This window comes from Stylophora pistillata, chromosome 11 (assembly GCF_964205215.1).
Source record: "Stylophora pistillata chromosome 11, jaStyPist1.2, whole genome shotgun sequence".
In the NCBI taxonomy this organism is placed as follows: Eukaryota; Metazoa; Cnidaria; class Anthozoa; order Scleractinia; family Pocilloporidae; genus Stylophora; species Stylophora pistillata.
In genome coordinates, this window is record NC_142529.1 from 6850213 (window position 1) to 6873641 (window position 23429).

The following is a 23429-nucleotide window of genomic DNA, read 5'->3' on the forward strand; positions in this document are numbered from 1 at the left end:
ATAAAGGTGTCATTAAAATAAGAAATAAAAACGTTCACAATTTTGCTACAGTTAAATGCCAATCAATATCAATCTCTGTGTTTAATAACATGTACCTCGCAAATAGATTTCCACCTCAGAGAGGTTAAGAATTTGTTCCTTTATCGTTAATATTCCTACATATCTGCCAGTCGTCAGTGGGTTGGTAAAACAAACAGCTGATGCTGTGAAGTTAACAAAACTGTAGAGTCCTTTACACCGAGTGTTGTTTATTACTTGTGGGTTGTTACCTGATATTATATAAAAAAATAACAGCTCATCTCAGTGCACTGTACATGGCAAACATTTGACAACTTTCAAAGGAAAATGAAATTTTGCATACATGTACATGTAAATGTAAGTGTATTAACGGTTAAACGTAAACAGAATATATAACCATAATTACTGCTCAAAGCAACTAATTATGATGACTTAATGTAAAATGTATTCCGATATCTCTACTCTGCAGCAACCGAAACAGTTAAGCTCCCTTTAAACAAATTTTCTCAATATTCACATACATACATTGTACTTGTTCATCGAAAAACTTCTGCATAGAAATGGTTGAGATAGAACATAAAACAAAAACTACCCTGGAAATACTTTACTTTAAATACTGTTATTGTACCCTTTACTCTTTAGCTTTTCTCTTCCTAATTACATGAAAAGTACATAATGACTGCTCACCCAATGTAATGCTATAGCTTTTACTTCTGGCCATCACACCGATACGTGTTGAAAATCTCTTGACTATGAATATGTCAGAAACTGCCACCTTATCTGAACCCAGGTCAACTCTCCACCAGCTTGGATTGTCTAATTGAGTATGTGTGCAACTTCCATTTATAAATTTAGTATCAGAATTACCATCCACTGCTTTCTCTGACACGCCTGACATCCCCAACTGAGTATTGTTAAATACTGAAGACTGAAGAGTAGCCCTCTTAAGGGCAAAGTTCACTGTGTAAAGACAGAAAAGAAATGAATATCGATGAAGGTTTCCGTTCTGCATTTTGAAAACATTTATATCAGCCTGCTAAGATAAACTATTGTTAAAATTTAATTAACCCCAAAGTGAGACAAGTAAGAGCAGATAAAGATGCCCTTGTGTGCGTAAATACAAGTACTGAAGTGTTAGAGCAGATCAAAGAGAATAAGATAACCAAATTTGTGAGAAGCTCGCACCAGTGTAAAAGCCAATTACCCTCTTTGAATAATTTTCGCTAAGAAACTTTCCATAAAAAATTGTAATGATCGCAAGGTGAAAAATGAATGCACGAGATTACAGCGCGCATGAATTCCACATCTGTCAATATTTATGAAAGTACTTACAGTCTGAGTGAAGAGGCTTAGCATTTTAGGGCAAACTCCAGTATTCTTCCATATGTGGTTTGCATTTTCTATTTTTAATCCGTAATGTCACTGCCATACTTCAGTTTGATTTAATCATCATTTGCCAAAGCCATTACGATTTATAAAATGTCTGAGGGCTTCAACTGAAAATTATGTAGAATTCAAAGGCTGTGTCATGAAAATCACTTCTCATTGAAATACAGATAAAACTCATTTTCAAAAGAGAGATTTTGCACTTGGCGTCATTTTGCGTGTGAAGTTGTTTATGCACTTTGATAAGGATCTTTTAAGAATTCTGTTATGTATATAGAAAGAGATAATTGATTAATTAATAACCTGGTTTTTGCTTGACACCGAAAACCTCTATTCTCATACATACAGTATCATGGTATGCATTTGGCAAGATTCGCAGGTAGCGTGCTCCGACACTTTTATAAAGAACATGTTTTACCTCGGAGGATCTGTCAATATTTCCCTGAAAGATCTGAAATCAAAAGGAACGGCTAAAACTTAAAGGTGTACTTGTATTTACAGACAAATATATAAATGAAAATAATTACAAACTTCTAACTTTTTTTCATCTTTGTGCCTTGATTTACACAGTTACACCACGTTTGGTATTTTAAAATTAGCTCTTTGCGAGCCTAGCAGCATTCTATTTTGACAACTATTCTTATCTCCATCGGAGATCTTTATAAGTAAATCAAGGATGGCGTGAGAAAAAAAAAGCTTTTCCAACATCGTTCTTCTACATAGTGACAAGAAAAACAGCTTCAAGGTTTTTTTTCCATTTATTGTTTACTGCACAATCAAATGTCTTCACAGTTTAACGTTCCCAACCAGATCTCATTGGGAATGCGTCTTCATTCTGGAGGAAGTGATAAAGGCAGACAACTGTAATTATCAATAAAAGTAAAGTGACATGGTCTTTCACATATTACCTTAATTTTACCACCTTCCTTGTAATCGATCCAAGTTGTCCTATCATTGGAGTATTGAAGTGAATAATTCTTCACCCACTGATTTGCTTGAGAATTCCCTTGAGTTGATATAGCACAGATGATGTGAAGTTCTTGCAGGTCAATCTGTAAATATGGGTTAGTGTCACTTGTTCCTGCACACCATGATGATCCTGATGTATAGTTCAGTCGACCATTGTTGTCCGGTGTACTAGAACTTTGTTCAGTCGAAGCAACTATTTTCTTGTCAGGAATGGCCCCACTGTTCATTCCAAGATCGAGATCAATGCAATCAGCTACCACAATGAAAATTCAAAACTTTGCTCACGAGATATTGTGTAATCTTAGAGCATTGATTATCAATGTTATAAATATCATTTGATTTCCATCATTGTCATGATATCTAATCATTTCACCATCAATATTGATAATAAGATGCAAATAGGAGTCAAGGTTTCTAATGGTGAAGATTTTTCGTAAATAAAACGACTAAGCTACCCTTTGCTTTTAATTCTCCCATTTGAAGATGACACGAATTCTCCACTTCTAGAATCAAACTAGGGCCATCGCCTTAAAACGGCTTCAGTGGGGTAGTTCCCATCTTTCAAATGGCCACTGCAACAAATTTAAACTTACCACTGCTTAAAAATAGTAAAAAAAATTGCCTTGGGTTGATACTGATGGGAACTTTATTGAAATAGTCCCATCCAGATGTAAGGAGAAAGAAAAACAACTCGTTCCTCGAAATGGGTTAAAGCTCCCATTGTCCAAGTGCCTAAGTATTGATACCTCTGCTTGAATCCCGCCAAGAAGGGTGATATTTATTAAGTCCGAAAATAATGAAATTGGGCCTTAGAGTAAAAGGATAGTAAACAGTTTTACACAATGAGGAAAGAATTCATCTCCTGACTGAATAAATACAAGAGGGAAGAAGAATGCAATGTAAAAGCTGATCGGTAGGAAATTGGGCTCTTAAGAGAACGTGAGGAAGAAACGCGAGTAAGATCAAACGTATGTGATCTACGCCCGAAAATGTGAGGAACACCACAGAATTATCATATCTACGCCTTGTTGAAAGCCGCGATCTTTTCGCCCAGCGCCACGAATTAACACTGCCCCTTTTTCCTCAGCTCTGATTGGTGGGCAAATATATACATACGCCTAGAGCCCGAGCACGGGTATGTCCACAGTTTTAACTGCGGGGCTGCACCTATGATGACGACACTGGTTGGCGCATGGGCAGCATCCCTTGGCGAGGTACTCTGTTAATCGACGACACAGCAAAGCTGAGATGGTCGCAGAGAAGCTCGTTGCATAACACCCACCCATCCCACCTCAGGGGAGGACATCCATCACGCAGAAAAAAGGGCAAAACGATATGGCTTTTTCGCAAAGGCAAAAACTTGCTCCAAAGATTTATGGCGCCATCTAAATCTGTCGCTGCTCGATTGCACCCGTACCGAGACATCAATATCATCAACATCGGTATTTGGACTGAATTTCTCTGAAAACAAGATTCTTTCAAATAATAATAATAATAATAATAATAATAAAAACACTGAAATATTTAAGTAACCTAATGTGATGTGAACTTTTTGAGTGAAACTATTGAACAGAAAAGAATAGATGTCTTGTGAAAACTGATTAAGTTTCGTAACATCATCAAACAAATACTGAAATAAGAAAGACCGTGAGCTCTGGACGATTGTTGCCGTGAAATTGTTACATAAATGAGTTTTCTTCAGGAAGTTGAGTTGAGTTCCTCATACAAAAGTAACCAGGGGGAAATCATTTTACAGTTTTCCCTCATTTCTTAAAACTGCATGTTCAAATTATTTGAACAATCGAGAAACCGGTGAAATATCTACTTGTTCAAATACGTCCGACATCGCACGAGCAATACTTATAATCGAAAAAACATTCCGTGTTGTCACGGAATTTTTACTCATAGATGCCATTGATAGGCCCGGAGGAAAACATGAATGTCTATTGACCTCAATAGTTTGTGCGATGTGCAAATTAAATCTTAACTATAAGCTGTTTTACTTTGGCTTAATAGCTGGAACACATCTGCAAGTCTGCTAAGGCAGTAAGGATGACTGAAAACCTGTTTACCTGTCAGTAGAATTCGCATCAGATATAACAAATATTAAGAACCCAACAGAAGGTAAAAGAACGAATATCCACCGCGGGAAATGTGATCTGCATTGCATGCAGAACCTGATGAAATTATTGTCGAGAGAAATGAGCCGTAATTAAAGGTAGCAAGACGCAACACTTGTAGAGATCTACGAAACCCTCGTAAATATCTGATCTTTTCTGATTTTCTGATTCTCTTATTGACGCGATATGAAGCTTTGAAGCTTAGATCGAACTACCAGATATAAACTGTGAAAATTTTACCCATGTTTTCATTTCCTCACCTGAAGCCAAAGGAAGAAGGAAAATGAAGGAAACTAGACAGAGACATATCTTGGAATGCAGCCCCGACATGGGGTAACTTCGGATCAGCTCTTACGGAAAGTTGCGTGCAGTATTTTTGCGGCCTGTGTTTATCCTATCATATACAAAGTAGAATCGCCTAGCTTAAAGTAAACACCCGCGCTGATTGGTCAATAGTCAACCGGAAGAGAGGGTATTTAGCGTGGAATCGCACGAACGCATAAAGCGATATCGCTGACGTGAGTCGCGAGCAAGAATTATTGCTACGAACGTAAAAACGTAAATACAACCAGTGCTACGAAAATATGAACAAATATGAACAAATTTATAGAAAACGAATGTCTTCCAAATTTTGAATTGAAATTGAAATTTTTAGAAAATTGGAAGAAACCACTCACGCTCAAAAGTACGAGAAAACGCATGGAAAAAAAATCAAAACGCCAGAGACGAGGGAAGAAAGCCAAACGACAGTTCTTGCCGAGGAAAACCAAACAAGCGTTACGAAAGAAAACCAAAACAGGTATCAATGCCGAAAAAGGTCAAGCATCTTTTCCGGAAATCCAAACCATTGTAGCCTATACAGACGACAAACTGGCCTCTTTTAGATACAACATGGTTTCAAAAAACAGTAGACGGCAAATTCACAAATTCGAGTGGTCGCAAAACAGTCACCCAAGCGCTCCGTGATGATTTCGACCCAGTGGAGATATCAGAGCTCACTGGCCACTCAAATCCGGAATCCATATCCAGCGACAGCCATAATCCTCTGGAAAAACAGCGGCCAATGTCGAATAAGTTGGCCGGTTTCAACCCACGCCAAGCACGACAACTACCAACGGCTATTCAAGTCATGCTTTACGGGAGATTGTTCTCAATAGCTCAGCCACGCCAAGCAACACAGCAGCTACTAGTGACCTTGACAGCAATGCCAGTCGTTCTAGTTACCTGATGGCAGGAGCAGTTGGCGGAAAGTTTACTGGAGTAACTTTTAATAATTCTCCCGTAAATATTTCCATAAACTTTCAGTCCAGCATTGACACCAACGAGCGACTCCCTGCGATGAAAGAAAAACAGTTAAAATTGTGACTTTTAACTGAACTGTAAATCGCCAGAGTTTACCGAGAAATTCCAGTCTTAATCATTATATTTTGAATAGACTTTTTTTTACTTACCGGTTTTTTGCAGATCTTGCTTTGATACCGGAACGCTTGAAATTTTCATTTCGCTTGAGGATTTGACCATTCAGTTGTTGCTTGTCGGCGCCTCATTTTGCCAAGTTGAGTGGTAGCAGGCAAATCTGTCTTAAATAACTCCGTATTGTGTACTTTTAGTTTTTTTGCTGAAGATTGTAAAATGTGAGGCAACGCTGTCTCCACGAGTTTGACCACCATATCATCGTTGGAAGTCATGTTGAAAGAGATCGACGCATACAATGCATTGTTGGAAATGAGCGGGAAAACAGGCCACGTGGTTGTTACGTGTCCATACCAAATTAGGTAAATAACCAATTTTCCATTTTGGTTGTTTAGCAAATAACCAATTTTCAGTTTTGGTTACTTAGCAAATAATCAATTTTCAGTTTTGGTTATTTAGCAAATAACCAATTTTCAGTTTTGGTTATGTACAAATAACCAATTTTCAGTTTTTGTTATTGAGGAAATAACCAATATTCAGTTTTGGTTATTTACAAATAACCTATTTTCAGTTTTGGTTATTTAGTAAATGACCAATTTTCAGTTTTGGTTATTTACAAATAACCAGTTTTCAGCTTTGGTTATTTAGCAAATAACCAATTTTCAGTTTTGGTTATTTACAAATAACCAGTTTTCAGCTTTGGTTATTTAGCAAATAACCAATTCTCAGTTTTGGTTATTTACAAATAACCCATTTTCAGTTTTGGTTATTTAGCAAATAACCACTTTACAATTTGGTTATTTAGCAAATAACCAAATTCATGTTTTGTTTATTTACTAAATAACCAATGTCTCGTTTTGGTTTTTTATAAATAACCTAACTGCACTGTGGTTATTTACATATAACCATACTTGTTTTGGTTATATACAAATAACCACTCTAAATAATAAAAATACATTTGGCGCCCCATAGAGGATAGACCTAAACACTAAGGATAACATATTTTAGTATATACTAAAACAGTGGATAGCGTCAAAGGCGCGCGCTGATTGGTTAGTCAAACTCTGAATATCCTTTGCTATTTACCTCCGAGCAACTCGGGAAAAAAGGGCGTCCCGGTTTGCATCCGTGACAACCGAAGAAATCACTCAAATTAACTACGAAGTAGTCCCTGAAAACACAAAGAAAGCGACAAAATTTGCTTTGGCCGTGTTTAAAGGTAATGAAATAATTTGGATATATCAACAAAGTTGAAATGGTAAATTGGCCACCGTAATGATTACAAAAGCTGACGTTTCGAGCGTTAGCCCTTCGTGGGAGCGAATAGAGGAATTGTGGGTTGTGTGTGCTTTTAAAGGCAGAAAATGGAGCTACGTTATTGGTGGGTGCATGGCAACGAGAAAAACATAAATAAATTAGTGGAATGAAAAGCGTTCATTGATCCCTGCGGGATTTAGACTGCCGGTTTCTATTGCATAACTTGCACTTATTGCAAAAAGATATGCATCGGCGAAACAGACAGAAGACTAGGTGACCGATTCCAAGAACACCTTCGAGACGTGGAAAGGAATGACAAGGACACATCGAAACCAGTCGCTAGACATTTTAATTTACCTAATCATTCTAAGCAACATATGGCAATCTGCGGTCTTTCCTTGCACTTAGGTGGCACGGAAAGCCGTAACAATCTTGAACAAAAGCTCATCTTTCAAACCGGCAGTCTAAATCCCGCAGGGATCAATGAACGCTTTTCATTCCACTAATTTATTCATGTTTTTCTCGTTGCCATGCACCCACCAATAACGTAGCTCCATTTTCTGCCTTTAAAAGCTCACACAACCCACAATTCCTCTATTCGCTCCCACGAAGGGCTAACGCTCGAAACGTCAGCTTTTGTAATCATTACGGTGGCCAATTTACCATTTCAACTTTGTTGATATATCCACATTATTCCGTTACTCCCACCGACGCAGCCCCAAACAGTTTCTTTCGAAACTATCAGCCTTTAAAGATAATGGTTTAAGTTTTTAACCCGGAGTTTATCGACAAAAAGCAATGAGAAAGGCTTTGTTTACAAATGCAAATTTCTCTTGCGTAACCTCACTTGTTCACTTGAAAATCAAAGTTGAATGATATTTTTTACAGAATGGTTTCAAATACAGAAAGAGTTTGCAACACCATTTGAAGATATGCCGCCACCAGAGCTGAACAAATGCCTTCAGAAATTTTGTCTGTCAGCAAGAAAACGAGACGACAGTTTTTACAACGAAAAATCACTTACCGCGATCCGAGCCGCGTTGGATCGTCACGCGCGGGAAAATGTTAGAATCGTTGCTGGAATGTATGAATTAAAATCAATTTTTGGGGGTGTATATTATCTCACTGTTTTAGTATAGACTAAAATAACTATTCACCTCAGTGTCGGTGGTTAGCGGTGGATAATTACCTCGCCGCATCGCGGCTCGATAAATATCCACCACTAACCACCTCCACTTCGGTGAATAGTTGTTAAATGTTCAATTGACCAAAGCTATGGCAAATGTTTATATGCATCATACAGCTGAATTTCGACGAAACACGTGTTTGCTGTTCATTAAATTAGACGAGTTTTTGTCACTGTCAAATTGAAATGATATACAATAATAACAAGGAAGTTACTGTAACAGTGTTGTACAATATGCAAGGCAAGCTGGTGGATGTGGCACATCAGGATTCTTAGTGAAACATTAACCCTACAAGCGAATAATTTGTTAGATATTTTCCTACCCATGCAACCAAAGTAGAGAACTTCAAATGTTCAAACTATTACTTTACCAACCGAGGGTCCTTAATCACTCAGTAATTATTTTCGCTTTTGAAAAGAAAGTCTTTAAGTATCAAGTGACAATTGAATCGCTTACCTGGTTTAATAGAAATCATGGCGATTTTGCTGGCCTCCCCCTCTAAAATTTGCTGAGAAACAAACCCAAAAAAGTAACTACTACTTCTTTTGATTCCCTGATATTTGGAAAAAACATCTAGTCCTAAAAAACAATCAGTGACATCATGGTTTCCCCAGAAAATAATTATCTACTTGTATAACATAATGAACATAGTATGCATTTTTTGATTGGGTAATTCAGTCTCCATGCAGAATCCGGGTTCTAAAACGTGATAAGGCCTCTTGGAATGTTACAATGCCTTCGGCTCGTGATTTATAAGCTTTCCTCGTGTTCTCTCAACACCATGCGTGGCTATATCTTATGGAGCCCGAAAATATGTGTTCTGTTGCTTCAATCCGGTCTAACGTTTGGATTATTTATCTATTTTGAAGAAATGAAGTAAAATTTACTTACACTGTTGTGATTGGTTAGGGCTCTTTGGTATACAATGTAACTTTCTCCTCTTGTCAGTTCTTTGTTAACAAAAGCTCCATATGACTTGCCGTCACCAACCGTAAATTTCCAAGACTTATCGTGCACAGGATTATTTTTAATCTCCGCAGCAACGTAAAATGGATAAAATGTGTCGTTGTTTCGATTGAAATCTTTCAGCTTTAAATGAAAGTCTCTGGAAAGCTCTTGATAACAATCACAGACTTTCAGAACAATCACCTGATAAGCACTAAAATATTGTATAAGAAAGAAATTCTTATCAGTGAAACTGACAATCGTTCCATCGTCTTCTAAGAGTTATGGACATGAAAGGCTATTGGCTAAGAGCTAGGGTTCAAACAAGAGAGTATACAGGTATACTCTGTTAAGTTCCTTCACATTTTCTTGAAAGTCGTAAAGCTTACTCATCAAAAATAACTATTACTTCATTTATTGACCATTACCTGTTTGCAGAATAATCTATTGTATGATAGGGAGAGGTTACATTTTCAATCACTTTTGGGAGTGAAAGCGTTCAACAATCTGACACTTACTCTTTCTCGTCGTTTAGAGTTAAGTTCATAAACCGACATGGGTACCATTAGTATACAAAAGAATTTAGAATGAGTGGAATACCTATACAAGCCGCTCACCTAATACTGCACTAGTTATTCTGTATCACACAATCTATTCTATAGTCACCTTATTGGACCATTTCTTTGTTCTACAGGCCAGAGATCGATTTCGACCGATAACTCGGACACTTCCACATTGGTCCACTGAATTAGAAATGGAGCCATTGGAGCTGCGAAGGAAAATTGTGTAATTTGTGGGTAAAATTAGCACAATTTTACCAGAAAGTAAGATTGTATCTATTCGTAATGTAGCTTTAGACTGTAAAATACTCAATAAAAGCATGTACCAATTGAGCTGACAGGAATAACATGGTACTTGTCAACGTTCATATGGGCCAAAGCCAGACCACAGTCGCTTAATAAATTTCTCATAAACCAGGGATTGTTCGGGGATAATGTCAATATATATTTAGGCAGATTGTTCTTGACGATATTCCAACAATTCGGCTCTAACACTTATATTAATGAAATGATATGTTCAATATCATACTTCTGTTTGGTTTATAATCCTTTTTTTCCTACTCGCCATTTTTGTTTCCATGTTAAAGTTGTGAAAGGATTCCTTATCTCTACATTCAGAGGCTATTCATGGTCTGATTTTACGAGACGCAATCGAAAAGGACTCTTCAATAGGCCTTTTGGCAGGAGTTGATCACGTGACCGATTTCCCCTTAGCAACGCCATGCTGATTGGCAAACCATTCTCTGCGTTGCATGACAACCAGCTGTTATCTTTGTATTGAAGCGTGTCTCTTTCTTGTGTTTAAAGTGCTCTAAAGGTCAATCCTAATGCGTCCTTTTCACAACTGGAAATATATTATTGCCAAAGCTTACCATACAGTGAATTTTGTGAGATTTTCGACGGAAGAAAGAGAATTTTGACGAAGTTTTGACTTCGCGAAGTGAGCGCCAGCAAGACAAACATGGCGGAATCAACAATGAGTAAGTAACGCAAGTTTTTCGCTAATATCTGAACTTTCTTTGAATTCTTTTTAATATCAGTTACAACTTATCAGATTAACCTTCCTTTAACAGCTAATGAGACTCAATGCTTGTCTCTCGATCTCGATTCTACATTCAAGGACGCCTCACAGACAAAAGCACAACAAAAGCAATCTGGACCATGGGAATCTCAACACACGAGAAATCGTAAGTTTGTTTTCAGTTTGCAGATCTTTAATAAAAGATGACGAGACTGATCTTTTAAGATTGCTATCAATTATTTTCTCGACTAATCCTGAATTTCTTCACATATTTTAGCTGAACATCCTTCCAAGAGGATGAAGAAGTCCAATGATCATTGTTGTGTTCCAGAGTGTGAGGGGGACGTTCGATACGATTCCTCTCTGTCTTTTCATCGAATCCCAAAGAATAACGACCTTAGAAAGATCTGGAGTTCAAAAATTAGAAGAGATGGTGATCTTTTCAAGGTTAGAACTGTTTGCTCGATTAAGTGAACACCAATTGATCTAACATTGGACATGATAGTAAATGTAGTTCGTGGCATTTTTATCAATCATTGTAAATTAAAGCCCGTGTTTCGTTTTCATAGATTACAAACAATACCAGAGTATGTTCGAAGCATTTTTTGGAGGAAGACTTCTTGCCCACTGACAATGCAGGACGTCACTGTTAAAGCAAGGTGCATTTCCTCGCATATTTACATGGAAGCCAAATGCCAAAAAGAGGAGAAAAATTATTCATGTTGAAAGGTAAATTTTCTTTTCCTTCTTATGTTAGAATTCTAGAATATTCCATGCTTAAAGGTCATTCTGTTCCTATTTCTAGGTCTTCGACTGAGACACATGACAATGTTGATGTTGACATGGAAGAAAACCAACAACCTGAGATCAGCAGTGAAAGTAGTGAAATAGATGTTCTTAGAGAACAGTTGAAGGCCTTAGAGCTAGAGTTGAAATCCGCCAAAGATGAATATTCACAATTCAAAATCTGCGCACAATTAGAAATTCAGAAGGCAAACTTGGCTACAAAACAGGCAAGAGATGAAATAGAAAAACAAGAAGTTACTCTGAAAATATATAAATTTGGGGTACAAAGGTTTACTAGGGATAGTAGTAGCATTAAGTTTTATACTGGGTTTCCTACTTATGAGCACCTAATTGCTTTCTATGAATTTTTCAAGCCATCTGCTGAAAACATGACATACTGCTATGCTTCAGGTGTACTAGATAGCAGGCCATCATCACTGTCAATGCTTTTGATTGATGAATGCTGTATGTGTCTTGTTCGTATCAGACTTGGATTATTCCAGCAGGATCTTGCTTTTTGCTTTAATTTACACCCCTCATCAGTAAGTCGAAAGCTCACCACTTGGATCAACTACCTTTATTTTTTGTTAGCTTCTCAGTCCATTTGGCCAACCAGAGAGCAGATAAATAATTCCATGTCAGATGAATTTTTAAAACTCTATCCCAACACAAGAGTTATAATTGATTGTACAGAGTTGTATGTACAAACACCATCTTCTTTACTTTTACAATGACAGCTCTACTCTGCTTACAAGAGTAATACAACATTAAAGGGACTTGTGGGAAGGTCTCCAAAAGGAGCCATTATTTTCGTTTCTAACCTATACACACGTGCTATTTCTGATAGGGAAATAAACAGATGTTCTGGAATACTTGATCTTTTTTAGAGCCTGGTGATTGTGTCATGGCAGACAAAGGTTTTGAAATTGAAGACTTGCTACTGGTGAAAAATGTAACTTTAAATCTCCCTCCATTTTTGCAAAGTAAAAGCCAATTTGCTAGTCATGAAGTTAAAGAAACGAAAACTATTGCCAAGTTACGAATACACGTAGAGCGAGCAGTACGAAGACTGAAAGAATTTCATATTTTTGATTCAGATATACCTTTAAATACACTTGAGTCTGTCAATCAAACATATACCATAGCATGTTTACTAATAAATTTTCAAGGTCCACTTATTAAAGATGATGAGTAGTATCGAATAGATACAAAAAAACAAAAGCTATAATTTAGTAGCTGACTTGAGCTTCTTCATTGTGAACCAAATAAAAGTGACTCTTTTCAACATATGATAGAAAATCACTCTGACTTTCATTGTATTATTTGTAGAATTGCTATGGTTGCACTTGTACATAGGATGACAATCATTATTAAACTCAAAATTAAATTAATTTTTACAATAATATTATCATCAAGGTTGCAAATAGTAATTAAAGAAAAAGGCATCAGCTTTATCCTTTGCATTTTGAAAACACTCTTTGTCATAATAAATTCTTGAACATACAAATGTACTGTCATCAATATAACTAAAAAAAGTCACACCACTGTAAGCCATTGAGCCCCAGTTGGCATTGCACTTGGTAAAAATGCTCATGTGTTGTCTTAAGAGAGTACTCATTTTGGGTATTCTTGGACAAATACCTCAAATTATCAAAACTTGTCTCACCCTCTTTTACAATTTTGACCACCAATAATCCAAAAGGATCTGGTCCATTTTCAGAAGCAGCAATGTCAAATACTTTTCTGTCAGGACTACACCCTAACCATGGGCACTTTGGGTTGATGATAAGGCCTGAAGGGAAAAGGTTGACCTTGTTTTCCTTAGCCTCACTTGCATACATTGATGCTGCCTTTGGCTCTAACTCAATTCCTCGTCTCCTAGGAGCTGTTGTCACATGTCTCACAGGGTTGAGTTGCTCCACAAGCCTTTCAAAGTTGCCCACTCTTCTAGCCACTAAACCAAACTTGCTTGCTGTAATCCTCTTTTTACGCAGAAGATACCACAACTGACTTGAATTTTGTTGCACAGTTTTACTCTCTATTTCAATTACAACATCTCTGTCAAGATTCAATGATTCCAGTGCAGCTTGCTTATCACTGGTTAAACAAATTGTGAAGGCATTTTCAAATCTATCACCAGAGTCTTCATAAGGCAGAAGTGGGAATCCCGCTGAAGTGAAATCATTAATAATGTAATCTTGCAAAAGCTTTTGCTGGTGGGACAAAACACTTCCTTTGAATGCACTAACAAATTTCTAGTCACAGTTTCTAAGTTAGCGAGATTATCTTGATGGGGAAGAATACTAGCTATAATAAGCACAGGAGATAGTTTTTCAAAGGAAGTTGAATGAAGCAGTCCACAGTACTTAGATGGTGATTAGAACATAGCTAGCAGAGCCGCGCAATCAAATTCATTATACGTAAGCGTGCTCAAAATCCCGATAGTGCACGCTGATAGCGTGAGCAAATCGCTTCGCCAGAAAATTTTTTTTTCGCGCGAGCGGCCATTGCTAGCGCGGGGAAAAATAATATATTTTGCGACAATAATGTATACAAACAGAGACTCGGCCCAACAGTCCAAAAACGAAGATAATTTTCCGACCTTCTCCCTTGGGTTAGAGGTCTTAAATGTGGCGGAAAAAAAGAAAAACTACGGAAAAGGAGACTCGGCATCAGCGCCGTCACGATTCGCTTCACTGTCCGAGGGTGAAATGCAACAAATTTTGACAGAAAGACACTGGTAAAACCAAACAAATGACAAACTGGTCTGTTTCAACCTTCAAAGGTAAGCTTAAAATTTTCCGTTTTAAAATTGTTAAATATATATTTACAGTTTTTCTCAGGAATAGTAAAACTCACGGAAAAATTGTTTGTAAAAGGATTAACACATTTTATTACATCAAATTACAAATGTAGCAATAACAGTCTTTCTGTCTGGTTTTCCTTCACGAAAATAACTTTTAAATGGTTTCTTTTTAAACTCAAAGAAAACTTGTTTTTATTTTAGCTTGGTGTAACGAGAAACAAATACAAACTTCAATGGAAAACATGACGGTAGGACAACTGGACACAAACCTGCGCAGGTTCTATGCCGAAGCGAGGAACAAGTCCGGGGAACCTACAGCAAATCCTCTCTCCTTGGTTTCCGGCACTCTTTTGAGAGATACCTGAATGCACCACCCCTAAGCAGAGGGCTCAAACTGAGTTCAGATCCTCGATTTAAACGATCAAATGAAATGTTAAACGCTCAGATAGTCCGTTTGAAGCGCCAGAGCAAGGAAAATGTCACCCACAAGCCAGCCATAGAGAGCGAAGACTTGATGAAGTTGAGAGCCTCGCCAGCCATTGCACTGAATAATCCACTCACCCTCCTCCGCAATGTATGGTTTCACGTTATTTTATTCTTTTGTCGGAGAGGAAGAGAAGGTCAGAGGCAGCTGAAGAAAACGAGCTTCAAGTTTGAAGTTGATGCGTCGGGAAGAAGATTTGTCACAATGGCGCATGATGAAGCGACAAAAAACCATCCCGGAGGAGTGACTGATGTATCCAGCAACGAGAAATTGGCAAGAATGTATGAAACACCTGAAGAGAACGATGGATACAAAGCTTTGAAGTTTTACTTGGCCAAACTCAATCCTCGGTGCGATGCTTTCTTTCAGTATCCGAGAAAGAATTCTAAGTGGAATTATGACGATAAAGTTTGGTTCGACGCCCGACCAATTGGTGGCAACAAACTCGACGGGATGATGAAAAGCATCAGTGAGGAAGCAAAACTCTCCAAAATGTACACCAATCACAGCGTCAGAGCCACCGCAATCACCTTATGGTCGAATGCTGGTGTAGAGAACCGCCACATAATGGCAATCTCTGGTCACCGTAGCGAACAGAGTCTTTTACATTACAACACGCAGCCCTCGACATCACAGCTCCGCACCTGCAGCGAAGTCCTTTCGAAAAGCTTGACCTCTGACAGATCCGAATCTCTTGCCACTGTCACAGCCTTAAACATACAGAAAGAAGTGCAGGAAAACGGCCTCGTTGTGTCCACTGCAACTGAGAAAATCACAAGCGGCTTCGGATCTTTCTTTAACAACTGCACCGTTCAAAATATCCACATCACTCTTGGATCAAATTTTAGCCACACTCGTTGACATTTACTGTTATACTGTTCTCAGGATTAACTCAGACTTTTTTGCAATGGTCTATTTTCGGTAATCGATATACTTTTTGAAGCCTTTTGACTTGTGTTAATATTTCTCTTGCGCGAAGTGTTCGTTTTCTCAGAGAAACAGAAACTGTGGCGTGTTGTAAATTAACCAATTAAACCGCAGAGTTTCTTCTCTGTCGTTAGGAGAATTTTATATTTAATCAGGATATAATTGTTAAATAAAAGTTCCATTCTTGAGCTTGATTTCTTTTTTAAAAATAGAGGATTAAGTATTTAAACTGCAGTAAAATAAAGCTCGAGCCTTAAACAGAAAACTTGAAATAAAAACTATTTCCTATTTTGCTTAATATTTCGCTTACCGCGAACAATCAATTCTGATATTTGTTGTCCGTTTTTCGCGTCGGATTTGATGCACTATTCCACCGGCTATGTTCTAAAACAATTGGTTCATGCTTTCAGCTGTGCACTATCGAGTTATGGAGCCCTTGGGAAGTTTGGAGAGCACTCAAGAAGCTAGAGTCGCCCTCGGCCATCGCCTCGGGCGACTCTTACGCTTCTTTCGTGCTCTCCAAACTTCCCGCGTGCTCCATAACTCGATAGAGCACGCTAAAGCATGAACCAATTGTTAAATATAGAGTTGATTTGATAAATTTCGAATAATTTGCACCCATTTGATGTTTCTTGACTAGGATGTCTTGAATTTGCTTTTGTTCGATCTTTTTCCCTCTTGGAACGCTCCATCGTTGCTTCATACTAGTACAAGTCAAGTCATCAGGCAGAGATCTAAGACCAAGTTGTTTACAGTGTGCCAGGTAGAAAAACAAAGCAATGATGTGGAGGCAATATCCATCTATTCCAGCAACACAACTGCATTTCCCGCTCAATGATTTATCTTTCAACTCGATATTTGCCGAGATGTTATGCGGGGACTCGGTTTTTTTCATTGATCGAAAGCATTTGGCTGTTCTAGCAACATAGTCAGTCGTGTAACTAACTGAAAGAAAGAAAATATACGCTTATCAGAATCACGCATCACGAGCGGTTAAGAATTTAACAAATTGTTCCCTCAAAAAGTGTGACGGTCACTTTGTAACTTAAAATTAGAAAATATAAAGCTTTCATACTATATATTTCTGTCGGAAGTAAATACCTTTTATTTCGTGTAGATATGGTTCTGCGAAAAATTTGTACGCTTTCACTGTGTTTTGACATCCAGACTTGAGTTCGGCGTAAGTCTCGACGTCCGCGAACGTCAAATTTGGAATCAAAGACAAATCTTGAGTCCCATTATCTGCTAAGACAAGGATTGCTTTAAACTTTTTACTATTCTTCCGAAAATGTTCTAAGAAAAGGTAAGAGATTACGACAACAACTTGCGATACTTATCCATTGTTGATCCCGCCATGTTTGTCTTGATGACGCTCACTTCGCGAAGTCAAAACTTCGTCAAAACTCTCTTAGTTCCGTCGAAAATCTCACAAAATTCACTGTATGGTAAGCTTTGGCAATAAATATTTTCCAATTGACAAAGAGACGGATTAGGATTAACCTTTAGAGCACTTTCAACACAAATAAGAGACACGCTTTAATACAAAGATAATAGCTGGTTGTCATGCAACACAGAGAATGGCTTGCCAGCCAGCATGGCGTTGCTAAGGGGAAATCGGTCACATGATCAACTCCTGCAAAAGGCCTATTTTGAAAACTATTAAGCTCTTTAAAGTACTGATACGTCTGCCTACCATGCTAATTCAAAGAAGGATACTGTGAACTCCAATTGCATGTGCCAGGTAAATTCCGACTCTGAAATGATTTCCCCAGATATCCAAGGCGCTTGAAAGATTATCTATGTGTTTTAAAGGATTTTTGTATGTGTTTTAAAGGAGTACGCGTCGTACAATGATATTGAAATTCTAACCGACTTTAGAATAGAAAATGTCTACCTGTCATCTCTGTTTCCACCCTATCAGGAAATCCTTTGGGTACTCCGAGTCCACATACAGAGCTTACAATAATCTGAAACTCGTAGATAGAACCTGGAACTAAACCTTTCATAGTGTAGGAAGTGGAACTGCCCAAATCTTGAAAACCTTCCTCTCGAAAACTCTCATTGTAAGGCTTTGTTCCGAGATACTTCACCTTATTAAATAAAAAAATTTGTAAAATAAAACACCACTTGATTAATGAAGAGATTCTAACGTTGAAAGAGAAAAAAATTAGCAGTTTTACATTAAACCTTTTTCTCCTTAGGAGTCGGATAAGGGCCTTATGTCTCCAAACAGCATCACCTCTGAATCAAGCATTAAGGTCAGAAGGATGAAGGAAATGATCACCAACTGAAGAAGCTCTTGATTTTTAGAAAAAGGGAGTACCATAGGAAAGGTAAAGAGATGCAAATCGATGTTGGGATGAAAGGGATTAAATACCACACAAACTTCAAAAAAATAAATCGTTTAGCTTACTCTATAGCCAATGCCTTCTTTCGGTGTAAGCTTAGGCTCTTTCCATTCTAGTCTCACTTGCGTTGTTCCAACATTTGAAGCACTCAACCCCCAAGGTGTTCCTGGGTCTTTGAGGAAAATTAAAGTGGTTTCAGTATTAAAGAAAATATCACGTTCCTAAAAAAAAGCGAAGTAAAAGCGATTCTTCGTAAAGATATTACGATATTACATTCTTCAGTTTCCAAATCTTATCTCAGAAAATCTTTTCCAAAGAATCTTTTTCTCAGAAAATCTTTTCCAAAACTAATTTCTCTTGCAATCGGAATGTGACTGATGTGACTTTAGTGTTTCTTAAGTTGGTGTGGAGGACTGTAGGGATCATGCGATAAAATGACTTAGTTCATATTTTTACCTAAAGTTTCTGCTTTCGTTGGTTCCTTGTGATACTATCCTCTATTCTGATTTTCCGAGTGTATACTGTGGCTTTGGTTTAACTTCAATCAATATAAGAGGGCTATTTTGATGTCTATCATATTTATTTACCTGCTGTTCTCGGTAGTTCTACAGGTGGACCATATGGACCGGGTCCTACTTTGGTATAAGCTCGAACAGACACTTGGTATTGCGAACAAAGCAATAATCCACTCAATAAAATGAATGTGTTTGTTGTATTAACTGTTTTGCTACTCAAAGAAGATCTGTTCTGTCTTGTTCCCCGAGACAACAATTCTTCTTTGACGCTATACAGAATGATGTCGCCATTGCTCTGTTCTCCTGGTAGAGGTACCCATGTAATGTTAAAGGTGGTCTTGTTGACCTCAGCAGATGACACATTAGCTGGGCCCCCACTAGGTTCTAAGAGAAAAAAATTTCCTTCAAAAGTTAAAAAATCATGCTCTAAGAAGTTTTTAGGGTCCGAGTACGTCAATTCCAACCCCTGCTAATTTCTCCTCCAATAACCACCCTCTTTCATCTTAGTTTAATTCCAGTATTTTTTTTTTTAATCTCCCCAAATTCAAGTTTTGTGGTTTTATTAAAATTGAATTTAATTATTTCATTTCACATAAAGCCACCGCAATAAAAGTACCGGTAACAGAGATTTTGCTTCTTTTTAATATGGTATCTTATCTACACAGATACAGATGGAGATACAACAGATAGAGATACAGATACAGATCTTTACCGAGGCTCCCTGAATAGGGTTTTCAGCATCAATACAAATAGTTAAAAAGAAATAAAACTAAAATTAAAAAAAAAAAACTATAGTTATAGCTCAATATACTCCAGAAAAATAAAAACATAAAATAATTAGGTTAACCTTACAGCAGCTTAGTAAATTGACGCTTAAATTTCTTGGGACATTTTAAACACTCAAGAATGCTGCTTAATGAGTTCCACTGACATATCTAGCAGAACCATGGTTGAAACTCAGTTTCTTGCTATCCATGGAGTAACTGATCGGTGACATTTAGCAGAGCTGTTTCTGTAGAAGTTTTCTGTTTCTGCCCTGATTTATGGCCAACATATAGTTGTTAGTTAAGTACTCGAAAAATTATCTGAAGTCTTTCAATAACTTGAGGTAATTGGCAATAACGAGATGGGGCGGTAATTTGTAGGAACTTCAGGGTCTCTACCTATAAGAATAGGTGTGATTTCTGCAATTTTCCATGCACGTGGGAACGTGTTGGTGGTGAAAGAGGTGTTTACAATGCGGGTTATTGTCGCAAGTTGGAAAGGAAGGCTGTGGTTTAATATTCTAAAACATATTTTGTCCATTCCTGGAACCTTATTATCTGGTAATCTTCTGATCACACTTTATACCTGACTTTCTGTGGCTTCACTAAATTTGAATAATTCTTGCTTGCTGGTGGAAGAAACAGAAGCAGGAGATAGTGCTTCGAAATTCGAATTGAACGCGTTGTATGAAGCCAACTCACTCGCTTTTTTGGGATTCAGGTTGCCAACAGACGCGAAGATTCGTTTAGTCTATTAGCTAACCCAGTGGGATCATCAAAACCTATGGAGCCATTTTCATTCTTACGTGGCAGATAACGATTACTGACTTTCCAGATGGAGTTACAATTTCCTTTACTCTCTCGAATTTGAGCCCTGACGTTAGCTTTTTCAGCTATTGGTACCTCCCTCTTAACTTTTTCACGAAAAAATTGTATTCATTCCAGTGAAGGGGATCCTTTGTTTTCGAAGCAAGTTTACGCCATCAGTCGCGTGTTCTCATCAGTTGACGAATTTCTGGTGTGATAAATGGGTTAGGTTTAGATCTAATTTGAACTATCTTGACCAGTACGTGATGATTTAGGACTTCCAATAACACTTCATTAAATTCGTCAACCTGATCGTTTAAGTCGTCAAATAAATAATTATATGAAAAGGCGTGAGGGAAAGGTCATGCAAAAAGTTGTCGACTTTGTAATTTTAGTAGCTTCCGATAGTTACGAAAGAGGGCTTGATTCAGATTGAAACATCTCGTAAAAAATCCTAACACAACAACCTTCGTAGAGTGTTTTACATTTTACTTCTTGATTGGCCAAAGTGATCGTAATCTATACACTTAAAGAAATAATTGATAAACGTCAATGCCTGGACAACTGCTCAACTGAGAGAAAGTTTAAAGGCCCAGTTTCATCCACTTGGCTTTGCAGCCGTTTGTTATTTTCTTGGAATCACGATCGCATTTCTGATTGGCTCTTTTCTTAACGTGGGTTTCCTCTGTTAAGTGTCAATTCGAAGCGCGCCCTAGCGGGATCGTATATTTTCCTTTGTTTAGCTGATACCTTATATTGAGTAATTTGCAGGATTCGTGCTTCGTGGATAGTTTTCAGAAGAGGTGGCTCAGCATCGGACTCGAACGAAGACGACGACGAAGACTCCGACATAATAACTGCCGAGGTGAGATATTTCCGGTACCGAATATGCTTTCTACTAAAGCACCTGAATTCTCTCTTCAGGAAACAGAAAATGAAAGAGTGAACTGTTTTTGCTCGGGGCAATGTGCGCGGAAGAAGGAAAGAGGAGCGAGTCCTCGCGAAACAGCCGACCTGAATTGTGCACAAAATGGTGAAAAGAATAGACAGATTAAGTAACTGAATAATGTAGTAGTAAACAAAAAAGGATTTTCTTTTCTAAGCTACAAGGAAATTTCATGATCAGATCCTCTGGATTAACAAGCTTTACATACATACATACATACGTGAGTTGAACACTCCCAATGGGGGCTTTTCAGGACCAATTCCCACCCATCCCACCCCAGGGGAGGACATCCACTACAAAGTAGTCTCGTGCGTAGGAAATTAACGTCTCCTACCCCTAACCCTGCAGGAGACGGGGCCTACGGTTAATTCGTCCTTATCCGGGAAGACTAGAATATCTATCCTTTTATTGATTATAGAAAGGTAGCAAATTCTCCTCACTTATTTAAAGACCATGAGTATCGGTCCGGCCGGGGCTCGAACCCTCGACCTCCCGCAGAACACAATCCGGCGCTCTAACCAATTGAGCTGACGGGGAGGCGGTTAACTAAATTTTATGTTTTGTCAGGGTTTCAGCATATACACAAAGCCAAGTATTTTAGTGCACATTCATTCCAACCCAACTCTACCACGATAGGCTTTTGAAAACGAACTAAGAGTGGAAATGCAACTGCTACAAAACAATCAAGTATTTTACCATCTTCCATTGTTCTTTCCACTTCAACAGAACTCTTTGGTCCATCACCATGAGATGTAAAAGCCAACACTTTAAACTCATATTCTGTGTACTTATCCAGACCAATAATATCTCCAGATAAGGTTGTTCCATTATTGATAGTTTCAGCAGACATTGACCCCATAAACCCCTTCTTTTTGTAGAACAATCTGAATCCTGCAATAATTCCATGTCTAGAATACGCGGAAGGTAACTGCCAGGACGCTGTAATACTTGTAGAGGAGCTGGCAATTAAAGTCAAGTTACTAGGTGCTTGTGAGGGAGCTGAAATTGAGACAGGATGATAATTTAATAATGGAAATAAAAATGATGATCATCGTGATATTTACAGTGAAAAATTGATAAATGCTTGTAAAAAATTCGTGGCTGGTATGTGACGTGCCGTTTCCTCTCGGCCAAGAGACTCCTCAGATACTTTTCGTACATTCAGTTATTTAAAAAATAATAATAAATAGTATGTGATAATAATAACTACGCTACTAATACTTTTCATTTTTTGTGCATAAAAATCAACAAATGTGGTATAGTTATTGATCAAACTCTCCGCGGACTACTGTATATTGGGCATCTTTTCCAGTCCTGCATAGTTATAAAAGCATTGATTTATAGATTCTTGGGAACTTTTGGGAGCAAATATATGTACTTAATCGCGCAGATGGGAGAGGAATGTATGCCAAAACTGATTCAAACAAATCAACTTCCCATTTGTAGGCCCCTTCTGATCAAACTACCACCAACATTGAACATTAAGGGTACTGATCCACCTCGTTGATTGGGTATCATAGGTCAAGGCTTTTTAAGTTAAACTATATCCAACAATTAAAGCGGCTAAGTAATAAATTATTATATGCTATTCAGCCGGCCTTAGAATTAGAATTGCAGAATGTGAAAATTTGATGATATCCATGAAACAAAAAGTTATACCTTTAGATATAAGAACTCCATACACCTCTACTCTCAAAACTTTCCTTCTCTGAAACTTGACTGGCTGAAAACGGATGAACCTTGCCCTCACAGCTCTCAGTTTATGTTTGACAATGTCACTTCTTCCAGAATTGCCATTGAAAATCTTAAAAAATTAAATAAAAATACGAGTCGATGATTTAACACTAGACCTATTTTATCATTAAGTTCTAAGGCAGACTGGAACAGTGTCATCATTGAATCCCTAAACTAACAGCCAGTCAGTTTTCTAGACAAGCTGTGCTTAAAATTCCCTAGAAGCGTTCTCTTTTTTCTGCTTTACAATTACGGTCAGCTAATCCAATTTTCATTATATTTATAAAGGACGAATAAAGTCTTCAGGCAACTCTCTACACGTGTCTATAACTGGGATGCTTAGCCTCGGATAACATGAACATCTACGGTCCTTGCTTTTAGAGACATGTATGTCTGTCACCCATAATAGTATGCTGGTATCTATTTAAATCTGAGT

The 23429-nt window shown here is 37.8% G+C and overlaps 4 protein-coding genes and 1 long non-coding RNA gene across 10 annotated transcripts in view; 3 read left to right on the forward strand and 2 right to left on the reverse strand.

The window, feature by feature from the left end:
- LOC111347091 (uncharacterized) overlaps positions 1–6227 on the reverse strand; it is a 325446-nt gene extending 319219 nt beyond the window's left edge. For 2 of the 4 annotated variants that reach the window (XR_015992891.1, XM_088737411.1), the window contains exons 1-6: positions 5945–6218; positions 4754–5826; positions 2313–2626; positions 1708–1855; positions 706–978; positions 96–269 (exon numbers count right to left, since the gene is read on the reverse strand). Coding sequence is in view for 3 of the 4 variants with exons in the window: in XM_088737411.1 (XP_088593537.1) it covers positions 96–269; positions 706–978; positions 1708–1855; positions 2313–2626; positions 4754–4823 (979 nt within the window). In the remaining variant the exon portion in view is untranslated. Of the gene's footprint in view, positions 1–95; positions 270–705; positions 979–1707; positions 1856–2312; positions 2627–4753; positions 5827–5944 lie in introns of all 4 variants that reach the window. The other 2 variants (XM_088737412.1, XM_088737413.1) reach the window with 2 other exon arrangements.
- A 2054-nt stretch (positions 6228–8281) lies between these two features.
- The window catches only part of LOC111344819 (uncharacterized), a 28087-nt gene continuing 12939 nt past the window's right edge, over positions 8282–23429 (reverse strand). The window contains exons 9-16 of one of the 3 annotated variants that reach the window (XM_088737414.1): positions 22919–23063; positions 21956–22258; positions 18815–19126; positions 18293–18399; positions 17774–17969; positions 9962–10064; positions 9242–9509; positions 8282–8858 (exon numbers count right to left, since the gene is read on the reverse strand). In XM_088737414.1, coding sequence (XP_088593540.1) covers positions 8742–8858; positions 9242–9509; positions 9962–10064; positions 17774–17969; positions 18293–18399; positions 18815–19126; positions 21956–22258; positions 22919–23063 — 1551 coding nt within the window. In that variant the 3' untranslated portion in view covers positions 8282–8741. Of the gene's footprint in view, positions 8859–9241; positions 9510–9961; positions 10065–17773; positions 17970–18292; positions 18400–18814; positions 19127–21955; positions 22259–22918; positions 23064–23429 lie in introns of those variants that run through there. The other 2 variants (XM_088737415.1, XM_088737416.1) reach the window with 2 other exon arrangements.
- LOC111344825 (uncharacterized) lies at positions 10395–11350 on the forward strand. The gene is made up of 3 exons (XM_088739002.1): positions 10395–10835; positions 10929–11042; positions 11154–11350. The coding sequence occupies exons 1-3, from the start codon at positions 10817–10819 to the stop codon at positions 11348–11350; spliced, it is 330 nt and encodes a 109-aa protein (XP_088595128.1). The 5' UTR covers positions 10395–10816.
- LOC111344823 (uncharacterized) lies at positions 11417–13167 on the forward strand. Its single transcript, XR_015992916.1, has 2 exons — positions 11417–11605; positions 11682–13167. It is a non-coding gene; the product is annotated as an uncharacterized LOC111344823 (long non-coding RNA).
- On the forward strand, positions 14784–16048 carry LOC148719832 (uncharacterized). Its single transcript, XM_088737459.1, has one exon. The coding sequence runs from the start codon at positions 14899–14901 to the stop codon at positions 15811–15813; it is 915 nt and encodes a 304-aa protein (XP_088593585.1). The 5' UTR covers positions 14784–14898; the 3' UTR covers positions 15814–16048.